This window comes from Electrona antarctica (assembly GCF_951216825.1).
Source record: "Electrona antarctica genome assembly, chromosome: 13".
NCBI classification, from domain to species: domain Eukaryota; kingdom Metazoa; phylum Chordata; class Actinopteri; order Myctophiformes; family Myctophidae; genus Electrona; species Electrona antarctica.
The window spans coordinates 9,678,506-9,702,145 of NC_136794.1; the positions used below are offsets into that span (position 1 = coordinate 9,678,506).

The 23,640-nt window shown below is 41.1% G+C and overlaps 4 protein-coding genes across 15 annotated transcripts in view; 2 read left to right on the forward strand and 2 right to left on the reverse strand.

Moving 5' to 3' along the window:
• The window catches only part of lmo7a (LIM domain 7a), a 67,888-nt gene extending 58,211 nt beyond the window's left edge, over positions 1 to 9,677 (reverse strand). For 6 of the 9 annotated variants that reach the window (XM_079519184.1, XM_079519185.1, XM_079519188.1 and 3 more), the window contains exons 1-3: positions 9,468 to 9,677; positions 9,072 to 9,157; positions 1,247 to 1,317 (exon numbers count right to left, since the gene is read on the reverse strand). In XM_079519184.1, coding sequence (XP_079375310.1) covers positions 1,247 to 1,317; positions 9,072 to 9,140 — 140 coding nt within the window. In that variant the 5' untranslated portion in view covers positions 9,141 to 9,157; positions 9,468 to 9,677. The other 3 variants (XM_079519183.1, XM_079519181.1, XM_079519182.1) reach the window with 3 other exon arrangements.
• Positions 9,678 to 10,270: 593 nt separating this feature from the next.
• uchl3 (ubiquitin carboxyl-terminal esterase L3 (ubiquitin thiolesterase)) lies at positions 10,271 to 22,670 on the reverse strand. Of its 3 annotated transcripts, none has more exons than XM_079517430.1 (9): positions 14,967 to 15,121; positions 14,729 to 14,740; positions 14,186 to 14,314; positions 13,247 to 13,403; positions 12,915 to 13,000; positions 12,763 to 12,810; positions 12,051 to 12,126; positions 11,115 to 11,173; positions 10,271 to 10,990 (listed from the first exon to the last, which is right to left on the reverse strand). In XM_079517430.1, exons 1-9 carry the CDS (start codon positions 15,006 to 15,008, stop codon positions 10,907 to 10,909), a joined length of 693 nt encoding a protein of 230 aa, XP_079373556.1. In that variant the 5' UTR covers positions 15,009 to 15,121; the 3' UTR covers positions 10,271 to 10,906. The 3 variants fall into 3 exon arrangements, with proteins under 3 accessions (XP_079373556.1, XP_079373558.1, XP_079373557.1); XM_079517432.1 differs by having other exon boundaries at positions 14,698 to 14,740; positions 14,967 to 15,056; XM_079517431.1 differs by lacking the exons at positions 14,729 to 14,740; positions 14,967 to 15,121 and adding an exon at positions 22,600 to 22,670.
• commd6 (COMM domain containing 6) lies at positions 16,290 to 19,850 on the forward strand. Its single transcript, XM_079518238.1, has 7 exons — positions 16,290 to 16,390; positions 16,803 to 16,861; positions 17,402 to 17,467; positions 17,563 to 17,639; positions 18,816 to 18,984; positions 19,130 to 19,282; positions 19,443 to 19,850. Exons 1-7 carry the CDS (start codon positions 16,366 to 16,368, stop codon positions 19,491 to 19,493), a joined length of 600 nt encoding a protein of 199 aa, XP_079374364.1. The 5' UTR covers positions 16,290 to 16,365; the 3' UTR covers positions 19,494 to 19,850.
• The window catches only part of tbc1d4 (TBC1 domain family, member 4), a 46,885-nt gene continuing 44,862 nt past the window's right edge, over positions 21,618 to 23,640 (forward strand). For both annotated transcript variants that reach the window (XM_079517428.1, XM_079517429.1), the window contains exon 1: positions 21,618 to 22,674. In XM_079517428.1, coding sequence (XP_079373554.1) covers positions 22,294 to 22,674 — 381 coding nt within the window. In that variant the 5' untranslated portion in view covers positions 21,618 to 22,293. The remainder of the gene's footprint in view (positions 22,675 to 23,640) is intronic.

Consider the following 23,640-nt stretch of genomic DNA (forward strand, 5'->3'; position numbering starts at 1 on the left):
CAGATAACACATATAGATAATGACAAACCATAGAAAATACTTGAGTTAAAAAAAGACCTAAGTGACATGCTTACAAAGGCCTGATAGAACAATTGTTTCCGACCACTTGTGATAAGCACAGCACAATGCCACTGTGGCGGACCACAGAAGTTATCTCTTCTGTAGTTTTGCTTCCTCTATCTCAGCCTGAGAACACATGGAGAGGTCCCTGAATGACAATGTGTCTGCTGTTCTCTGGGAATGATGAAACCGTGGAGTCAGGCTCAGATCAGCAGAATGAAGAACAGTTCCTAGAATAGATAGAAGAGGTCTGGGATATTCTGCATGGGCCTGTGGTAATTACTGCATCCCGCTGACTCAGCCAAAGTACACTAGTGTGTCCATCCCTACTGGCTCACATATTCATGCATACGCACGCATGCACATAAGCATGCACGTGCACACACACACACACACACACACACACACACACACACACACACACACACACACACACACACACACACACACACACACACACACACACACACACACACACACACACACACACACACACACACACACACACACACACACACACACACACACACACACACACACACACACACACACACACACACACGCATCAATGTGCACATACACGTATATTTTACACTCACACGCACACAGACACACGTGCATGGCTGCTCTTGCACACACGCACGCACACACCTTAGAATGGTGGCAAGTCGAACGATGCTAAGCCTGTTCTGTGAAGCTAAATTCATTTATTTCTCTGTCCCATCATATCTACTGATTTGTAATGTACTCAGTCTAATGAGAAAGCAGGGTTCCCTTGCTCTCCAATGTGGTCTCAGCTAGAGGATTTCCAATTACCACACAGCTTCACACAGCACTCATTAAAGTAAAAATGGAACTCCCATCCACAGCTCAGCAACATCTGTCAAACAAGGCAAGGCGATCCCTCTTGGAATAGATCAGAGAATGCCTAATCTCAAACAAGCCCACATTGGTTTGACACTAAAAAAACATCAAGAACAATGCAACCTCTGTTGTGTAGTCTGAAAACATTGGTTCAATTAGCATGGCCAACAAATAAAGGTTCGCCCAGCAGGGATCTGCCAAGCGCCCTGGGAAATCTCAGTAACACTTACGGTGGCGAGTAGATCTGGAGACGAGACAGGACTTCCCAATGAATGAGAAGGCTTTAGAAAAGGTGGCTGGGAGAAAAAAGTGTAGTACTCACTCGCACAACAGGACTCCATTCTCCAGTGCAGATCGGAAGTTGTTGCCCCCAAATTCTTTCTTGGTTACCGCCTGGAAAAATAAAGGATACAGAAAGATAGAGAGCAAAACAGAGAGGGGTGTGGGTACGGGGATTGGGGGGGGGGGGGGGGGGGGGGTGGGTGGGCGGTGGTTGGAGAAGAAAGGTAGGATGTTGAGAACAGTAGCTACGGAAGTCAGTGGTATTTCCTCCCACGTTCCTACAGTGTCTCTCCAGGACACAGGGCTGAGTTCCTCAGGTATTCCTGGAGTCCTGCATAGCTGCAGCTTGTCTCACTTCAGCGCTAGAAGACTTTGGTAAACATGGAGAGTTGTGCTAAACAGTGTCGGAGCCATGGCAGCCCCAAACCACAAGGCTATGAGAGCATCTGGAAGGCTGGAGAAACACAGTGCCGTGTTATAGCCTCATGCCTTTCCCATGATCTCAAACCACTAAAGACCCATTACGCAGGAAAACATACGTGCATCGCATGCATGACATCCACCGGCACACACACACACACACACACACACACACACACACACACACACACACACACACACACACACACACACACACACACACACACACACACACACACACACACACACACACACACACACACACACACACACACACACACACACACACACACACACACACACACACACACACACACAGTGTTTACATCCTTGATTTTAGGACCTAATTGTCTCCACCAGGCCGAAGGCATGGGGAGAGAGTATGTTTTGCACTCCGTCCGTCCGTCCGTCCTTCCTTCCGTCCGTCCGTCCGTCCTTCCGTCCGTCCGTTATCAGCTAATCTCTGGCACCGTTGGCCCGATCCATGCCAAACTGTGCATACACACTCCCTGGATGCCAACGACAAACCTCTGCCCCAAATATTCCTCAACGGCCTGTTATAGCGCCACCATGAGGCCGATTTAGGCAAAACACATTTCTGTAGATAACTCGTACACATTTTATCCATACATCACACAATTCGGTATACACTATCTCCATAGTCATGTGATCAACACGGATCTGCACAATTTCCCATCTTCCGTCCTGATTTGGCTAAGATTGGCTTCCAAAGCTCACATGATTGGTCCGTTTCGAACAAAATGCCACAAATCACAAACAGTGTCCAATTTCCATGAAATTATACACGCACATTCCCACTAGGCCGAGGACGACATGCCACTATTCTTTCCCCAAATCAGCCTCACGGTGGCGCTATAACAGGCCAATTCCTGTTTTTACCTATAACTGCATCGATCTGTATACAACTTATGTATGCACACTCCCTAGAGGCCATGGAAAAACATTTTCCCTGCATCCTTCCACATCTGCCGGCTATAGCGCCACCATGAGGCCGATTTCTGCAAAACACATTGTTTATGTTAGTCGCACAGATTTCATCCAAATCTCACGCAAATTGGTACACATGATCTCTGTAGTCATGTGATCAAGACGAGCCTGTTGGCTCATCCAGAATTATATCCTCAGAGATGCTATGAGTGATCTGGCACATGTTTTTCTTTACATTTTGCCAAACATCACACACACTCCTATCCTCCTGGTGGAGACCTGTGCCCAGAAGGGCACTTTTTCTAGTTGCAAATGTAATGGCCGCTGATGACAAATAACTGCATTTTAAAAACTTTAACAGCTGAGATTTCTTCAACTTTTTTATGCTAAAGTGGAAGACTTCTTTATAATTTAGACACGCTCTGAGGCAATTAACGTGACTGGGGACATTATAATATACAAAAGTGGGAGTGGATTACAGGATGTCAAACTGATGCCAATAACCACTCCTTAACAGCTTCCTGTTCCCTGTTCTGGGATTTTCCCTCAAGGAGCACCAATACCTGAGGTTTTAAAAACAACAAATTAGCTGCAGCTGGAGGAGGTGCACTACTCTATGAACTGATAATGCATACCGTTTGAGAAGTAATTTCCAAAACAATTAACATAATTTATGAACATACTGCGTTTGTTTTTTGTTTCGTTTTTTGTTCAAAATAAATACAATACCGTTGCGCAAAGGGCAGATCTCAACAACCATTTATTTTTCGTCTAACAAGTTAAAGAACCCAAGACACAATGATTGTTTTTGCCTCCAACTGTGGGTCTGTGGGACCCTGACATTCACAGCGACATAAAGTATGCACAACTTATCTGAATGCAATGCACATTCAAGTAAGTACAGGCACACACAAATGTACAGAAAACTGGTCAACAATATGCACAAACCAAATTTACCAGCTTCTGTCTCGTTGTAAGTGTTTGTCCTTTTCAAATATGTTGCAGTGACAATTATTTAAATTCCAAAGTGATAGACGACAGTCACGACACGTTGATGGGTGCAGGGCAAGGCCATCAGTGTTTTACGGATTTATTTTCTTTTAATTGTGTTTTCCCCACTTTCCCCCCAATTGTTGCCAAATAAATCTTCCTATGTTCTGCGGCTGCCAGCCACCACTGTTGTCCTGAGGAGGGTGTATAGAGTAGACAACCATTTGACTCCTGACAGAGGGGATTCACCAGGAAATCGTAACGTGCACAGAGGTTCACGCTGTCTTCCACAATACCCCTCCCTGCTGAACAGGTGCCTTGATAAGGACACAAACAAGCCCCTCCTAGTTTCCCACATTGGAGGCACGTACTGCTGCTGCCGGGATTCAAATTCAGGCCTCAGTGTTGGTTGTGGCCAAGTACTTCACCTCTGTGCCACCCGTAAATATATCCGATTTCTGTTATCGTATTCTCCACGTAATATATTTGATTGTGAGATTCATATTTTGCCACAGTACATTTTCATGTGCAGTGTAGCAAGAATACAGGGACATTTTGTACTGTAAGTCTATTTGTGAATAATGACAAGAGGTTACCACTTCATTTTCATTACACAAATGTCAGACTTCAAACGTCTTTCAAATAGAATAGAAATAGAATAGCCATTGTTATGAAATACTTGTCTTCTTTCCATAACACACCAAGCAATTGGCCTAACCCCTCACCTTCCATTGACACACACACACACACACACACACACACACACACACACACACACACACACACACACACACACACACACACACACACACACACACACACACACACACACACACACACACACACACACACACACACACACACACACACACACACACACACACACACACACACACACACACACACACACACACACACACACACACACACACACACACACACACACACACACACACACACACACACACACACACACACACACACACACACACACACACACACACCTAATGACAGCAGTCACACCCTAGTGTTTTGGCAGGTGAAATCCTGACCCCTACTGTTACATTCGAAAACATGCTATCACTCAGTAACTATTCTGTATTCAGAGAAGTGAAAACAAACAAAGAAAATATCAATACAAAATAAACATGAATATTATTATTGTTATTAAAACATTTGAGGGACTGATTGAGGGCCAACAGCTATGTTGTTTGCCATTATTTCAACACTTGTTATTCCAAAATCCAGTCTGTAACTGTCTCAAATGACCAGAATTGTCTAAGGAAGATACCATCTATACTGACCCAAAGGCATGACCCAAGCCTGACAATGACTCATACAGCTGCTGACCTACCAAAATGGTAAATGGTGCATTTATATAGCGCCTTTATCCACCACACTTTACAAAGTGTACAGTGTGCATTGCATTCACCCATGCACACACCAACGGCCATGCAAGGCACAAACCTGCTCACCTGGAGCAGTTAGGGTTCATTCATTGTCTTGCTCCAGAACACTTCAACACACTAACCCAGGGGGAGCCGGGGATCGAACTATAGGAACCTTGCGATTCCAAAGCTACAGTACCTCCTGAATAGTGGCTGCTAACCTGTAAGAATTGATTTACTCCTCTGTATCGTCATCATTAGCAGTTTAAAGACCCCTAAGACTCAGGCTACATTACCCTCCCTCCTTTGCTGAACCTGCCATGTCGGATTAGTAGTTTAATCTGCAGCAACATACCACTGCTCTGGCCAAACATGGGAGACTTACAGAAGTGGCAAAGATATGGAAAACAGCTCTCCTTCAGACCCTTCAACTCTCCTGAATGTGCTCGAGTGGCGTGCTGTCAAATGTGTTGAGGGACTATTGCACTGGGAGCACGATGTGGACATTCCCCACTTCTCTGTCAGATGGACAGAAATGGATGACCCCATCATTTAAAGAATTAAAGTGTCATTCAAAAGTATTTTAAAACTCTTAAATATGACTCGCCTAAACCCGATTCAGGCCCCTAGATGGACAGGACGCGATGGAAATCCAACAATGTGCAAATGCACCAAGTCGGTTGTAAATTGTGGTATTGTGTGTCAGTAGATGTGAATCCTTACAGAACAGGGGGGTCCTGGGTCTCTGACCACAGCTATTGTTTATTCATGCAAGGCACTGAGGCAACGCAGCATTGAAGGTTTGTTTGGACGCACGGAATGCAGACCACCACTAATTATTCCAAAAAATCTTTACTCCAGTCCTTTCGCAGAGGGCAGCGAAGTGACATTGCGGTGCAACTGAAGGCATCATTCAAATTCAGGTATTACCCTAAAAGAATACGAATTTGGAAGAGAGATAGGGTACTGACTGACATCATAGCAGGACACACAAACTGTGAACGCGATGTACAATGTCTCCGTCAGAGTTGTAGTATGCAGTATAAATGTCTACTTGTGTGAGGCCCTGCCTCACATGAGTACATCTGAATGGATGTTGTCATAGATGACTGGTCATTGCATTCTGTCAAAAGAGTCGACAAACAGAATGCAGCCATATAATGACATTATTGAGGACTAGTCGTGCCACACAGCCCGTAGCGTGAAAAACAACAGTATGTCGTCATGTAATAGGCTATTTATAAGATTGGGTCACTGGACGAGCCTTTATATCAACAGAAGAGACAGAGGGATTGGGTTGTGATTGGCTTATGGGAAAGAAAAAAACAACATTATGATCATTACTCAAATATTCTACAAGGGTTAGGATTATACATATTTGATTTAAAACTTTTTTACTTGCCCTTTGGTGAGCCTTGTGCACAACATATTTAATGTTTGAAAACCATTAGTGTAGGTGTTGGGTTGGACAGATTACAGAGAAGATTGTGTGCACATCTCAATGCCTATATTCAGGCCAGGTGCATCAAGGAAGAGGAAGAACATCCGCACACCAGAGCTCCGAGACTTACTTTATTTTAAGGCAACAAATTGCAACGTTTCGACCGACTAGGTCTTCAGGTCGAAACGTTGCAATTTGTTACCTTAAAATAAAGTAAGTCCCGGAGCTCTACAGACTGGTGTTGGGTTGGACAGATTCCCATTACAACATGAGGAATTCCACATAACAAGAGTATAATACCATTGTTCTTTCTGATGGCTTAATTCCCAACAATCTAACGAGCAATCTGAGGAAGCTATGGGCCATTTCAAACAGCCGCTCTGACACAAAAGGAGGAAAATAATAATCAAAGCTTAGATGTGAAACTTGATATTGAAAAGATCAGCCCCTGCATTGTCCATCTCAACTATGCCAAACTCCTGCCTAATGCCCAAAGAAAGGAACCAAAGATGGTTTTCAACAGTTATTCTAAGTATTCCAGCAAAATCCTGTGTTATAATTTAACGCTGAAAGTGTAAACACTGACCCATGAAGACCCAAACAAGTCCATGTCTACGCTCTTAGAGTTCAATTAACATTCAAATATTGAACTGAGAGAACAAACTGTATGTCAAGTCACAGTTGCTAAAGACTAACTATACTAAGAACACTTTATTTGTGATAACTGTGATAAGAATAAGAACATTCACAAACAGTAGTAACTGCAATAAAAACAGTTCCAAACCCATAATAGAAGTTTACTACAATACAATTGCTAAAAACAGCACTGTGTCACCAAAGTTTAGTATCACATTTCAAGCTCAATAGGAAGCTAACAGTAATAAGAATACACTATTGAAAACACACAAACAATGGTATAATGTTTCTTGTCACGGTATGCATATTCTTCTGAGCCAACACTGACAGTAAGTTATCAACGACCTTTCTATTCAATTAACAAGGAACTTCATTATTGTACAAAGCCCTGGGGTTGTACAGGGAACAGTGAAGTGAACTGCCTGACAGCCATCATGTACCGAGGGGAGGAGGGCTATGCTCACAGCCATGGAAGCCAATGCAGGAATGCATCCATGTGACAGACTCCAGACCATTTAAGTCTAGTTTTTTAACACCACCACCTACCTAGCCATGAACACATGCCACTGTTAAAAAGTGCTGTGAAGCCAAGCACCCTGTAAATCATTCAACAAAACCCCATCATGGCCAACAAAACCTTTGAAGGAATGAATTAACCAAAACCCTGATATTGCCACAGAAATCACTCAACACACTATTGCTCCTGTCAGTGAGCTATCGATAGCTATTCAACCCACACTTTTTTACCTGACCTCCCCCCATTCCAACCCCCTAAAAAAGAACCACACTAACCCCCCCCCTCCCCGCTCTGGCCTGTGATCATACCCCTGCCAAAGTCCATGAGCCAAGCCGCTACAATGGGCCAGTGTGCAAGTGTGAGAGACGCTGATGTCACATAGAAAGTATTCAGATTCACCCCTCATGAAATTAGAACAATATTTGTTTAGTTACAGCCGGTGCACCGGCTCCCTGACGCCCTGCTGAGAAGGGAATTCATGAGGCCAGGAAACATAATTTCACTCTCTTACAAAGAAAGAGAGAAGGAACAGTGGAAAAAAGATAGAATGGCATAGCTGGCTGGACATTTGATGGAAACTTGGGATAATTTGACATTTAAAAAGGGTAGAAAAGTGTAATTGAAAGCACAGGATATGTATGTTAGTTTTACTTCTCGACAAATCTTTGCAGGCTACATGAAAACACACCTACACCGATGTTTCACAAAATGATCAAACATGACATATTGTGTCATTGTCCCAAATAAGTTTAAAAGGTTATTGTTATAACAATACGCTAGTCGTGTTTGTGTTTAAAGTGTGAATGTTTGTTTATTTAAGATTAACACAAATCTGAAACAGGTCAGTCGATCAGGCTGACTTTCCACATTAACTTATCTTCAGTAGCATAACAGCTGTTATCATTCATTCTACACAATTAATTAATGGTCTGTTGTTTCTTCCTCAAAGCCATATGCATAAGCTGAAAGAATTCATAGATCTGATGAGCAGGTCTAGGCAAGATCTGGCAAAGGACCTAGCTGGCTCACACTAATGATAACTGGGGTCAAAGACAAATCAAATACCTATGCACTACAGATTAGAAGGGATTCGAGGGAGAGAGAGAGAGAACAGACAGATGCAGAATATATACAGGACAGTGAGGTATAAAGAAAGTACCAAAATATAGTTAAATAAGATCACAATGCTTGCTTGCTAAAGTAAACACCATTGTCCTATATACACTGTTTGATCTACCTCCAGCTGTTGTTACCTTTGAAGGTAAGAAGTAAAAAGTAAGTTCTTCTACCACAGTTTTAGGTAATTAATAATAATAACATTCAGTATGTAGCCTATAATAACAAGTAGTGTGACCATTCATTGGGTCTCTCTCATTTTACAAACTTAATGTAGCCTACCCCTCAGTCTCAATAAACAAATAACAGGTGTTGTCGAGCCCCAACACCTATAAACATGGTAGAAAGTAGGCAGTAGGGTAACACAACCGAGAAAGAATAGGCTATGACGATTGGTTGTTGCTCTTACCTCAAGCCATCTCTGTGCTTCCAAATAGGCTTCTTCGCAGCCGACAGTTGATTGCTCACGCCACTCCATCACAAGAAATTATCCACCTGAATAACATCAAAGTGACCGTGCGAACCTCAAATCATATACCGAGTAGCTACCGACCCAGCATACTGTATATATCTGACAGTGTGATAGCCTACCTGTAACTCAAACAAGCATAGACTAGACACCTTCAGACAGTCATCAAGCGGTGACCGCCATTGCCCTATTAACACCTGGGGTTTAATACTAGCCTACTACTCCTCTCCTCCTCTATACTGATGAATTATGTTTTCGTTTAGTTGCGTTAGCTCGGCTAATCATTAAACAAGATAGATGCATAAGGTTTAACTTCAAGTTCTGTTGCCTACCTACCTGCTGCGATCTGCTCTGAGTCTGACACACCTTTACTTTGACAATCCCTTATGCCCGCTCCACCTTTCCGCAACCAAGCGTGTCTTTTCTGGGACGCGCAGAAGTAACTAAGTAATAGTTCGTTTTTAAAGGAGAGTGGGAGACAGTGGAGCTGCAAAACTCTATTCATCTGAAGTTGCGTTGCAGCATCGATTCTCTCGCTCTCCTGAAATCTTCATGCACGGTACTCTCCTGAGACGCCGCCCAGTGGTAATTATGTGGTGCTGTGCTGTTCTTTGAGGTCACACAATGACCAGATTTTAATCGGTATGCACAAACAGACATAAATCTTTACTTAAAATAACAACAAGTACAGAATTTAAATGTATAATAGCCTATAGGCTACCATTACAATAAAGTAATGACAAGAAACACTTTTTGGAAAGAATGTACAAAATGACATTGATAAAATAAGTATGTTGACACTCAAGCCATTGCTTTTTAATGTTTGCTAACCAACCATTAGACCTTTTACTTAAACTACCATGCAAATTAATAGACATTTATTAATTATTACAGGTAGGATAGAAGATCTGTCAAGTTTCTTCCACTGCTGAGATCAATGCCAGGTAATGGTGGCAAACCATACATTGGCATTTGGAAGTCTTCTTCCAATCTACACTAGATTTTCAAACCCATCTAAAACAGTACAAGTTAATATTTATAAATGTTAACACCATTTATTATTAGCAGTTTTAAATACAACCTGAAATACAGTCCATCATAATAATGTACAAAAGCATGGAGAAGACAGAAAAGAGAAAAACGTTTTATAAATGTGTTTTTATTTGACAGAACATCCAATTCTTATAATTACAAAATTGTAGGCACATTCCGCATAGATGTATCATTTACATTTTGATCTTGTGAATTCCCAAGTTAGCCTTGCATACCTAGATCAGCTTTAACACCATTACTTCAGTAGCTTTAAGCATACTTCTTTTCTTCGTATTCTAATGAATTTAATTATCAACATCTTATGAAACCGATTTTTATGTCATTGGCTTCAGACAGAGGTTTGGAAGAAATTCTTGGAGATTCTTTCAAGCCAATTTCGCAGTCTCATCTGTTATCTCAACCACTAAGTGCCAAATACACATCAAACTTTAGTGCAGGTTTCAAGTAATATGGGAAACTTTGATCGTACACCAACCAATTTTAGTTGCATGGCAACATTTTAACTCCCTTGCCGAGTGCACAACTTAACAGCAACATAACAAGTGTGGAACATTACTTTAGAATGATTTCCCTTTCTTTTGAACGTTATCTCCACATCACAGGCTATCTAAAATAAAAAATAATCTAACTTTCAAATAAAGTCAGCACTTCAGAATGATTGGCAGTTGTGATCTCTTTGCTTTTCTCTATGATCAGAGGGGAGTGTCATAAGAAGAGTAGCTTCATGCTTTGGAAAGGGCAACAACTGTGAAGCGAAGCTCCTGAGGGTCACGAGCCATAAAAACCTTACACACCCCTATAGCATCCTATTGCACAAGAGAACACAGATCAAGAGAAACAAAATGAATGAACTATTAAACAGGCAACAATATCATGTCTTTCACTGCCGTACTGACTTGTAATTATTATGTCATTGCGTTAATTTCTTACCTCAAGGAAGGTGTCTTCAGAGGTTTTCCCATGAACAATAGGGAAAGGCTTGCGGCCATCTGCACACATGAAGGTTCAAGGTTGTACTTTGTTACATCTTGTGTACAGGTACATAAGAGTAAAACGTATTTTTGTTTGGTTCCTAGCAGCATAGAAAATAGTAAAAAATAATAACATATACGTGCATGCATGTTTTCCCTGTAGTAGCAAAGTTAGGTAAACTTTTTGTGCACAGTAGGTTATGTTCCATATACAATTTAGATTAAGAAGGTGCAATTGAGGCTATGTTCCATATACACACAGCAAATTCGGCTGTATATATTGGACCATGCAGTGATGCGGTCAACATGTTAACTTTTACTAGGCCTACAGTAAATAACCTGTTAAAACCAAATTAGTTGGTAGTTCTTCTTGGTAGTTCAAGTTGAGTACTAGTCAGCAGTTGTGCTTTTCAAATTATGGTTGATTTTAAAGCTTCATTTCAGATAATATCTGACATATGTCAGTGTCGAGAGACCACGGGCAGAAAGAAGAGAGATACTGTACAGCAGGGTTCCCCAATTAATTTTCCTCAAGGGCCATATTTTGACTAGGGTACCAGGCTGGGGGCCGAGTCCGCACGCACGAGGTCTTGCCCTGAAAATTCATTTTCAGGGCAAGACCCCATTTGAAAAGGATGCCCAGTTTGACATGCATAGGCTACTGGCCCCCCATTTAAATCTGGGACCCCCTCAAAAACAAAATCTAAATTCTTCCAGGGGCCGCCTATTGGGGAACCATGCTGTACAGTATGTGACAAGACCGGAATGTATTCGACCCGGGTCCTCGTGCTCACCAGGAGCATTGTCTGAGCAGTTCCCTATTGCTGTAGTCATAAAAAATTAAATAAATATCTTTGTAATATCAAAGAAGAAATGTCAGTAGCTGATAGCTTACCCAGTTCATGTAAATGTCCTCCAACATTCACAAATGCTATAAAATGTAGATCTACTTTTTCATCTATGCTTGGTGCCTAAGAGAAAACAACAGAGATCAAGTCAGTCGTTTATGAAGTGTAATAGATTTACACCATACTCATTTTGTATGAATGTATCCAGTTCCATGCACTAAATCAATCTCTCGTTGGTGGTCTATGGACAGTTCAGAAACCTGCCTATACTGCCAAGCTAATAGAAACATTTAGTTTATCCCTGTTTTGTATTGTTGCTCCCAGCACCCTCTTCCTCAAAAAGGACCATGATGGAAACAAGCCTTTGTGCATTTATCCTTTTGAATTCATTTTCAACAAAGTGCTCAATCAAGCAATTTCTCTTCCTGTAAACTTAGCATACTGAAACAGAAGTGTGTGTATCCGTTTTTACTTCTGGAGACTCCTGGCTTCAGACGTGCCTCCTCAGAAGACTTGGCTCAGATCTGAACTCATTTGATATTAACCCGTTGCGAGGGGGGGGGGGGGGGGTCTTTGTCTTGTTTGAAAGTAGACAAATCTGCCTATAAATAATGTCACTGGTAAGCAGCAGTTTAACATCTGAACTGTCCACAGCCCTCCTCTGAGACAGATTGAGTGGACTGAAAATGTTCTTATCTTATGAGTAATGAAATAATATGAAAAGGTTGAAAATGGGTGAAGTGGTCCTTTAATGCTAACCTCACTTTGTCCTTCCTGTGCACTGGATTCGTGTGTAACACGAATACTCTGGAAGAGAAGGGGAGTTCTTTAGTCACAAATTACATAACTGCAATTGAATTATCACAGTTTTGGTAATGAATTGTTATTTAGTCTAATCTTCTTAGTTTTACCTCATCTTTTTCCAGGAAGACAGCCTTTTCCTCTGGGCTCATTTTAGAGGATTCCTCCAGGAACTTCTTCAGAGGAGAGTTAGGCTCTGAGGGGAATTTATAAAAAAAAAAAAGGCAAAAACACAACTGGAGTTCATACTGTGTAGTTCTTTGTTATAACCTACCATAAACTCCCATTGTATCAATGCTATGGCAACATTAATATAATAGAGTATCTTCTCAAATTCCAAGGCAACAGCTAGCAACATTGTTCAAACTAAGTTACAATGTGAGAGTGAATGTCAGCATTTGAGACCTAAGAAGGGACAAACTTGTTACTGTTAAGCACTTACCAAATTCCAGATGTCCTTGGTTGTTTGCCACAGCATGAATTAAGCCAATTGTTCCACAGGCATTTCCAATGGTCTGCTTCATGAAGTAGACTACAGGAGACACCTCCTGTCCCTGTGTCTTAATCTTCGCCTCCTCCTCTAGCCTGAATGACTCATACTGGACAGGGGAATGAAGAGTCAGTCACATTTGCCCATCATTATGTAGACCTATGCAGAGTTGTGAGCCCTGATGAAGACCGTATAGGTCGAAACATGTCGGTTGAATAAAGTTTTCCTCCTTTTTAACCTTTAAGTGTGCCCGGATCTCCGCTTTGTTCTATAGATGTGTTATCCCGATTGATCCCAGGAGCACCTTTTTACTATTTTTACATTTTGTATACCTGCGCACCTCCTGAGCACCTGGTTGCTTCCTTGCCTCTGCTATGCAGAGTAGGGTTGAGTACATTGGACACAATGTCACTCAAGGAATACCAACAAACAGTTGCCCTGGGCGTACAGCCGCCGGAACTGCTCAGGCTGGTTGGTATTCCTAAACGTACGTAACCAAGTAAACTATGCTTAAACCTAACTTTATCCTCAGTAAAACGGTGCCAAAAGCTAACCCTATTCCTAAACTTAACCCTAAACGTATTTCTAACCTTATTCTCAGGGAAACAGATACAAGAACGCCCCACTGAGTGGTCGGCATGAGGTTGGAGGAAAAAAAACAAGGCAGTGTGTGTCTTAAGGCGAGCATTCCAGATACCCACCCAGTCAAGGTGTGAACCCCTTTTCGTGTTTTTACCCTTCAGGACGGGAACCCCTTTTTGGGTTGCTACGTATGTACAATTTTTCAGAAAACTTACTTACGTTTTTAGAATCGGCCTCAGTCCTAAATGGGGTTAACACTCAGGATTTTTACTAATAGCCACCTGAAAGCAGAAACGAGACTGACTGTACCTTCTCTGTGACAGGGAAGAGCAGGAGAACAGCCGACACTGGTCTTGGTACCATGCCGAGAAGATCTGGATCTAAACCATATACATCCCCAAACTGCCAGGTTGGACGCAAACCTAACTGACAGAGAAACTAAAGAGACAATGAAAGTTAAGCTCAGTGCGAAACTGCGAATATAGGCTACTTTAAAGAAAAACACTTTCCCCTTTTAATGTGTCAAGCTTAGTAAAGAGTAGCCAGCCATGGTTCACATGACGCTCGTACTTGTGAACCATGACAGTCATGTTTCAGGGTAGCCATGGTTCATCATGACAGTCATGTTTCAGGGCTAGTTTCAGGGCTAAGTAAAGAGTAAACTATACATGACTTAACTGGAAATGACCACGTTGACCGATTATACAAAAAAAGTGCATCGTTTTTTTGTTTTGTTTTTAATAATTGTAAAAGAAAGATGGCTTAAACTTCTGGCATTTCAAACCACACCTGGGAATGTAGCTAATGTAATATTGGCTAACCTTCTTGTAGTGCAGAGAGAGATGCACGTACCTGGTTCATGACCTGAAAATAAAAAATAAATACAAAAATAAATAACAGCTCCAATAAAACTGTATCAACACGTTTTCTTTTAGCAGACTAGTATCCACGCCGATCCACTGGAGCTTTTGTTCTCAGTCTACGGTAGTAGGCTAGGAACCGTTAGCAATGAGTTAGCATTCAGTCACGCGTTTGAGAATCGTTTATAACGCAATACGATTTGTTTTACGCATGTGAAAACTGATAATACCTCCGGATTGGCTTCCAGTGGCAACCAGCGTTGTCCATCCATTCTGAACACACAGTTGTTCCTTCAACAGACTAGAGTAGGGTAACAGACAGTAGGGTTTACTTTCAGTCCAGCAAATGACTCTGTTTTTTTAACAGCTGATTTTTGACACGCGGGTCGCGCTTCCGTGTTTGTTGATCTGGACGCCGAGTAGTTAAGTACCGCAAAGGGTGGTGACTTCATGCATAATTCTACATATCAATGAATAGACCCCAGTTTTGTACAATAGTGACATGTATTTAAACATAAAGTAAACTCTTAAATATGTTGTTACGCAAAAATGGCTCTTCTTTGAGTTTTTGGTCATCGGAATATTTGGTATTAATTATAAATACACCCATGCTAGTCTCACAATGGAACATTCCCGGTGTCATGGGCGTGACGCAAAGTACAGTCAGAAGACCAGACTGCATGGCACTAATTATTCATTCATTACCAGTTATTACACCGGTAAATGAAATGAAATGAAATCTATATTTACCCAGGGTATCTGGGCTAAGCTCAAGAACTTGTTTCCAGCCAGGCCCTGCTCATAGAACACATTTCATCGTAGTGGTTGATGCCTTGTTCAAGGGCATTTCAGCGGTGGTAATTTTTTAACGTGTCGGACGGCTGGTTCGAACTGGGAACCTTCCGGTATCTAGACCGCGCCGCTATCCGTTCGGCCACCGCTGCCACTACACTTTGTACAATATACAAAATTATTCCACGAATCCCTGTCTCTGCATTATTCTTGTATGGTTTCTTTTTCCTTTTAATGGACAGATTTTCCATAATTATGTGCGAAAACTGTTATATTGCATTGACGCAGAGAATCCACAAGATGGAGCTGTTGTACTTTTCTTTTGGGCACTGTGCTTGGCACTTTGTTAGCTTATTGTTTTTCTTTGTTGTTCTTGTGTTGTTATGTTGTATCATTGTTGTTTAATGTATGTAATCTCGGCATCAATGTAAATGAGGTTCTCCCTCAATGATCTCTCCGATAATTTAGGGTTGAAATTGAATCATTTAGGGTTGAATGAATTAACTGTTTCTGTTGAGTCCTGTGGAACTCATCAATAAACTGCATCAAGTAAAGATACAGTTAAAAAATAAAAACCGGAAAAAAAGATAGAAAACGATATTTAATTGTGATTTTATTTTCCCCACAAAGTAAAAAATAAATTAACAATTATTATTACAATAATAATTTAATAATACGTTACACGATACGTTACACGTATATTATTATATTATTTAAAATATATAAAACAAATAATTGAGTCTTGTTTTGAAATCCACGTACCGGAAGTACGACTAATATTTATGCTAACGTGACGCTTGATAGAGACTGCTGCTTCACTTCTCAACTTCAGCGAAGATGCCTGGGCTGGACACATCATATGGTGGGTTTTGACTTTCGTTGGAAAATTGGTTTCAGGTGACCCTACTACGAATAAGAACTTTTCTAATCCGTATGCATTCAGTTAGTAGTAGTGCAAAATTGGGGGTTGCTAAACAAAGCTACAGTAATTTAGCTATACGTTAGCTTGGGATGAGACCAACACTCACTGTGACATGATGATGGAGTGACTGTGAGTGATACATTAACAGAACTGTTACATCTGATGGTTATAACGGCGTCACTGTCCCGGCCGGCCGCGGCCTGTATGTACCGGGACGTATTTAATTTGTTGACATGTCATGTCAACAAATCATGTCGTGTCACGTGTGTAACTTAAAGTTTGTCAACGTCCACACGCGAGACTACACATTTAAGCATGTGTCTTACCCCTCTTGTTTCCTCTTTTTTTGTAGATGTACACAAAATTGTGGAAAACATTGGAAGGCTTTCTGCAGATCTATTGGCTGAAACAGTGAGAATTCTCTCTCTCTCTCTCTCTCTCTCTCTCTCTCTCTGCATGCTGTAACTTTATAGATAGCAGCTGTTACATGTTAGAAGTAGACTACTATACGTCAGTACTTGAAAAGCCAGGCACTGAAATCTTGTAGCATAGTGTTATCTATTTATGTTTTAGATTTGATGTTGCTATTTGCTACCCTTTTGGTATCATGATGCATACTAGTAGTAGCAATATGATGCTCATGTGACACTGCTTGACAAATCATTGCAAAACACTGTCCACTTGGTTCTGGTGAAAACTGAAAAAATGTCTACATCTATAAAGCTTCAAACTCATCAGATATTAATCTGATGAGTTTGAAGCTTTATACATATATGGCAAGTAGCAACACATTATTTAGCATGATTTGTTTAATATAAAATCTTGCTTGGCACTACAGTATAGTGCAACAGGTAGCTATGCAGTGTGGAATTAGCATTACATCATTTACATGGTGGATTGTTGCCTTCAGAGATGTTCATTGATTCTAATAACTAATCTTCTAATCTACAGTGTCAGCAGATTCTAAATTATCTTCAAGGGCACACTAAGGGTGTAGATTCAACAGAAATCTCTGATGTGAGTAAAAATGTCTTAACATTTCTTTGCTCTAAGAAAATGATCTTCACGTAATATAACACATCTTTCATAACTTATTTTCATGTTCTGGACAGAGGTTTCAGAGATCTGGAGTTAGCCTCGACCAGGACACTATACAAAATATTACCAGATATCTCTTATTAACGTTCAGGTAATTTCCCTCTTGTATTTGTCCCATGTAATGGTGTGTGGCCCCTATAGGCACCCATAGTATTTAATGGCAAGGAATACGAGACTGCTCGCCCCTTTACCAACTCGCCCCCGCGATTTTTAAAAATGTAGTTAAGAGTTCATTTAGTATTTCCCTCCCTCTCCGAAATCTGAAATGATCTTGTATACAGATTTATTTGATTGCATAGTAGTCAATCTCTATACTCTGTAACATTTAGAAAGAACAACATGTCACAGAGACGGTGACTGCTTAATTAAGTTAATTTAGGACCTTCTAGCAGTTAATTTCGTTTTATTAATCACATTTCTTCCATGTAGCCCATGTTTTGTAATGGCATCATCGTGCTATTATGCCCGTGGATATACAGAGTGAACTTAACAATGATAAATTAATATGATAATACCTTTTAAATAATCACAAACATGAATTATGTTTGTTATTTACAGCTAGGTAGAGTAGTGGGGCGAGATGGAAAAGGGGCGAGCGTACCTGTTACCATGGCAAGGTGTCCTACTGTACTTACTGGCATTATATTTACCTTTAAAATATTAAAGGGGTGTGGGGCACGGTGGCACAGCTGGTAGTGCTGTCGCCTCACAGCTAGAAGGTCCTAGGTTCGATTCCCGCTCGTGGCGCTGTGGGTGCTGGCGGCGTGTTTCCTCCTCCGCGTCATCAGTGCCCATACCCGAGGCGGGGTTGGCGAAAGGGCCTTTCTGTGCAGAGTTTGCATGTTCTCCCCGTGTCCCCTAGGGTAGGTACCCGCACAAAAACATGCAGTAATCCTGGTCTCTAAACAAACTGCCTCCCCCTGGCCAGCCGGGGCGCCTGATGGAGGGGAAAGGAATTGGTTGGAATAACGTGTTCCTTCCACGCGCTACGTCCAACCAGGGAAACTCCCCCCTGTCACGTGTAAAGGAGCAACTTGGACACTCAGGCAGGAAGGAAGCATGAGTTCAAGTCCGTTGCTCTCCCCATGTCCCCCATATATGGGGACTAGGTTGGCGGAGGGTGTGTAGAGAGCCCAGGATCACATTAGATAATTGGCACAGGGGTGAAAAAATGGGTTACAATATCGAGGGATACAAATTTAGAAAAAAAAATATTACACAATAATTGCATGAAGATAAACTAAACGTTTTGTTTGCTATGTATTAGGTCGGCTGGGAAAAGTAACCTTTCTGGGGATGAACTAGTTTTGAGACTGGAAGACGGTTGCACGAAGTGGCCCAGAGCCATTCTTCAAGTGATGCACAGGCTGTGGAGTGAACAGGGGCCGCTAGTCCATGCACAACAAGATGCCCAAGCCATTCTCAGCATTGGCCAGGTATGACATTAATTTATTTTTATAAATTAATTCAATTGACTGTATTTGCTGATAAACACGATACAGATATTGCAAATCTTGTTCAACTTCTGACATAAGAATGGCAAATGACTGGTGTTGTCTGTTTTTTGCTGTTTCTATCTAGTTGGTGGACATGCAGTGGAAACTTGGCATGGCAGTGAGTTCTGACACCTGTCGGTCTCTCAACTCTCCTTATGTGTCTCTACTGCTGAAGATCGCACATCCATCTGGACACATCTGTCAGAGATCTTTTGAGATGACCATTCCCCAGTTTCAGGTCTGTATGTACTGTATGTGCCCTATCAATCCAGTGTTTGCTTGATTACACTTTAATAAAGCATCTGCACCATTAATTATAATTGCAATATGACTTGATTGCCTTAATCGGTTTGATAAACATGCCTGACTTGGATTTTTTTTCTTTACATCCACTGCAGAACTTTCACAAGCAGTTCAAGGAGATGGCTGCTGTTTTGGAGACTGTGTGATGATTGCAATTGCAGATTTCGTTACTAATGAACCCGTGGCACATTGCTCAAATACAACTATACATATGAGTATCATGAGTTCAATGAGTTTCATCACCATTGCAAAATATAGTGGAATGCTCTATGATTAATTAACAATCTCCTCATGTTACTGTAATACTTGTTCTGTTCTATTCTATGTTCTATGTTGCAGAGGAGCGACATTTGTTTCAACCGCTGTCTGTTGTTGATAAGGTTTACATTGATTATGATGACATGGTTTGCATTGATCAGTACTTAAATTTGCTTTTAACATGGTGTACTTTTCAGTTGTAAAAGAAGGAAAATGCAATTAGACAATACTGTTGAGTGCTTCTATTTTGTATTTGTATTTGTGTACATTATTTGTGAGCGCAATGGACTGCTTTTGTTTTATCGATTCGCAAATTTCCAGCTATACACTGCATACTACCTATTATTACACCACAGACAGAGACTTAAATAATATAAGAATGTATTTTACTTCGTACTGTTTCTCTAGTTTGGATATCTTATAAGAAAGGATTTTGGAAATCTATTGTTTACAAAAACTCAGTTTGCTTTTGTTTTGGCTAGTTTAACACCTTTAGTCTAGTTGCCAGCCCATAGAGCCCCATTGTGAAGTATGGGTATGGGTCCCCAGCATGTAGAAACTGCCGGATGCTAACTTGCATATGTTGAGCAATTTTCATAATTGGCATAATATGTGGCAAAAAATTCCAAATTTCATCATGCTTTATGTAGCATGTGACATGTCAAACTAGGGGGTTTTCATGATGCTGAATCCATTCCAAGCATTAGTTTTGCACAAAATACACTCCTTAGGCTAAAACGGCCATAGCCGTAATCACAAATGTGATGATGTCAGCACATTTGGGTAGCCCCTAGTTGACATGTCACATGCTACATAAAGCATGATGAAATTTAGATTTTTTCCCCCTTATAGGTTGTTAATGGTATGGTCAGATATTATGCCAATTATGAACATTTCTCAACATATGCAAGTTAGTATCCGGCAGTTTCTACATGCTGGGGACCCATACTAAACATTTCTAACATAAAATGTTGGTGTACTCAACATGTCCGGGTTCACATTCTGGCTACTAGACTACTTTCCTACATGGAATCCATAACATTATTAGAAAACAATATAAGTTAAAGGCTGTGGAATGTCATTCAAAAACTGCCCTCCTTTATGGAGAAGTTACTTATAGTCACTGTTCCCACTTTATATGACTGTTACAGATACAGTACGCCATAAGTTTATAACTGTGTGACTGTGCAGTCAGATAATGTCATGATCTGCACCCTTTGTTTTTATTTGTACTTATACTTTTATACACCGTAGCTGTCTTGACCATCACTGTAAATAGTAAAAATAAATATTTGGAACTTTTAAATGATTCCATACTTATCGCTACGATTCGAATGAATTTTATTCAACACTAGTAGGCCTATTTATCAAGAGTTTTTTCATGTTTTTTCTCTGACCTCAACCCCTACAAAAGTTTGTCCCTTGTATAAGGGAGTTACGGTTACCTTCAGATCTGTTGCTAGTACCGGCACAGTAGGCTTTAGCATTTTGCAGGGTTCAGATAGTGCTTTGATGATGGCGTTACATCGACTGAGGCTATTTTTAGGGTAGACTGCTTGCAATTGCAATTGCAAACATGGCACTTAGTTTCTAGTTCAAAAACATACTTGACTGAAGCCTGAATTTTATGCCATACACATACAGCATAGGAGATGAGTGGACAAATGTTATGTATTATTTGGAGTAACTCATGATGTCATTGCACTCTTGCATGGATGGAGGCAACAGCTAAAGGGTTAGGATAAACAAAAGGGAAAAGTTATTTGTAAATATTATCATGACGATTACAATTTATCCCGTATGAATATCTGAATATATCTGTCTATTTTTATTTATATAATTGTATTGTAGGCCTATGTTATAAATATGTTTGTCACGTTAAAAAACATTAAAAAAAACATACACATGTGCACAACACAAGCTAACTAGCCACTTTTCGTGCACATGCAGCGGGTGGGCGGGTTCGTAACGCGCGCGGCCACTCCTCCAAGACGTTGTGGATGAACTGGGATCACAGAGGGGAGACTGTACACAGAGAGAGTGACAGACTGCAGCAACGCGATAAACATCAATGATGTCTTGCAGTCTACAGGCACAGACACAATGCAAGGGAGTCCACGGCGGGATGTTAAACTAGAAGAACTATTCACTCCGTCCAGTTCTACGCCCATTCAGAAGAGAGAAACGCTTTCAAGAAGTCACATTTTTTGTTTACATTGGAGCCCGGAGGCTGCCAACGCCACGTTCTAGCAGGCAAGCTTTCGCTGTGAGTGAAACTTGGGCTTTGTTTCACGCACATTGCTCGTTGCTCATTCCAATAACTAATCCAGAGCAGAAAGAGAGAGAGAGTTGTAATTAAGATGACGATATAAGTACATATGTCACCCTAGAAAATAATAATACAAAATCCTGAGAGGTTTTGGTGTGCTGGGTGGACTGCGCTGTTCCTGTTGATGAGCACATGTTCGTCTTTGTTGTTTTAACTTTCACCTGGGACATGGTTTGGACGTGATTGCTGTTGTCACACAGGCACAACGTGGAGTTTTGGATTAGGTCACCTATTCGGGCGTGCATTTACGAACATGAAATGATAGCCTGGTGTCATTTTTGAACATAGCCTTCAAGTTCTCTCAGTGAGAAGAGCTCAGCAGACCGTTTGACATTTCTGTCATCAACCTTCAGGCGATCATGGAGTGTCAGCAGGATGAAATGGTAAACAGAAGATTCAATCTGTGGTACATCGGCTGGTCCTCGTTGGACCGACGGACTACCTTGCCCATGCTGCCGTGGCTGGTGGCAGAGATCCGCAGGAAAAGTGAGAAGAATGACTCTGGTCCCATCCAGGCCAGAGAAGTCCAGCTGGTGCTCACTCCACCGGTCATCCGATGCGTCCCTTGTAATAACGCCAACTCGTCAGTCTTCATATTCGAGCATAAAGTGCATTTCATTTTCCGATTCATCCACAACAGCAATGACCTTACATATTTTGCCTACCTTATCCGGGACCAACCTGACGATCCTGAGTCCAATATGTCCTGTCATGTCTTCAAGGCCGATGACCCCAACCAGGTAGGATATTTCCCCAGGATAAAAGTCTACATTTCCAACGGTGGCTCGCAACAATATGCTATACACACACAACACACGTGTATCAAGTCACTGTAATGCTTTATTATCAGTGTGAAGTCCACAGTAACAGTCTTTGTATTGAGTTGTGCCTTCAATCATGTGAAATGTACCCATTCTGCAAACTGTTAATAAATATTTCAATCAATCAATCAACGTGGGACAATTAAGTGTAAGCCATTGCCTGTGGCTCTGCTTTATTTGCATTGATTACTGTATAAAACGAATTAATTCGTTTAACAAGGTATGGACCTGAATGTGGCATATATGGCACTATATAAGAGCCATATTTCATGTTGCATATAGATATGTCATACCTATCTACACATATGCACATATATGAACCTAAATATGACATATATGATTATGAACATAATAAGTTTCATGACGTCCTTTCTGTGTGGGTTAATTAGTTCCAAAAGTGATGTCAATGTCATGCAAAGCCAGGACTTATTATTATACCTACATTTCAAATGGGCCTATGCACTGAGTAGATTACTGAGTGGACACAACATGTTTGTTTTGGGTATTAACAGTATTTAGGCCACCCATTTGTGTGTATAATGTAGTAGGCAGGGCATCCTGGATTTATTGAAAAGTTAATCTACCCCAATGTTCAGGGAATCCCTGGCACTATAGCTCTGATCCATAGCTCTAATGCCGTTGCAATGGCACCACACTCACAATATTGAATCAGCAACTTTCTCTGCACTTCTCAGTGCATAATAATTGAGTAACAAACATCTGTTACACATTTGAAATTCAAGAAGGTGGGAGTAGATAACACGCAGTCTGTACACAAGCATTCTCAGAAGAAATGCTTGCTATGAAACATAACAAGACTACTGTACTGAAGCAGCTGTGTGTGTGTGTGCGCGTGCGTGTGCGAGTGATAGAGAGAATGAACAC

What these genes read in the sequence shown, in the direction of transcription:
- uchl3 (XM_079517430.1), bottom strand. Translation starts at nt 15,008, where the DNA reads ATGGATGGACAACGCTGGTTGCCACTGGAAGCCAATCCGGAG. An exon ending in CCAAGGACATCTGGAATTTG is followed by an intron (nt 13,001 to 13,246) that starts GTAAGTGCTTAA and finishes AATTCCCCTCAG; the next exon opens with AGCCTAACTCTCCTCTGAAG. An exon ending in AGGACATTTACATGAACTGG is followed by an intron (nt 11,174 to 12,050) that starts GTAAGCTATCAG and finishes TCATGTGTGCAG; the next exon opens with ATGGCCGCAAGCCTTTCCCT.
- commd6 (XM_079518238.1), top strand. Translation starts at nt 16,366, where the DNA reads ATGCCTGGGCTGGACACATCATATG. An exon ending in TGGGCTGGACACATCATATG is followed by an intron (nt 16,391 to 16,802) that starts GTGGGTTTTGAC and finishes CTTTTTTTGTAG; the next exon opens with ATGTACACAAAATTGTGGAA. An exon ending in TGACCATTCCCCAGTTTCAG is followed by an intron (nt 19,283 to 19,442) that starts GTCTGTATGTAC and finishes CATCCACTGCAG; the next exon opens with AACTTTCACAAGCAGTTCAA.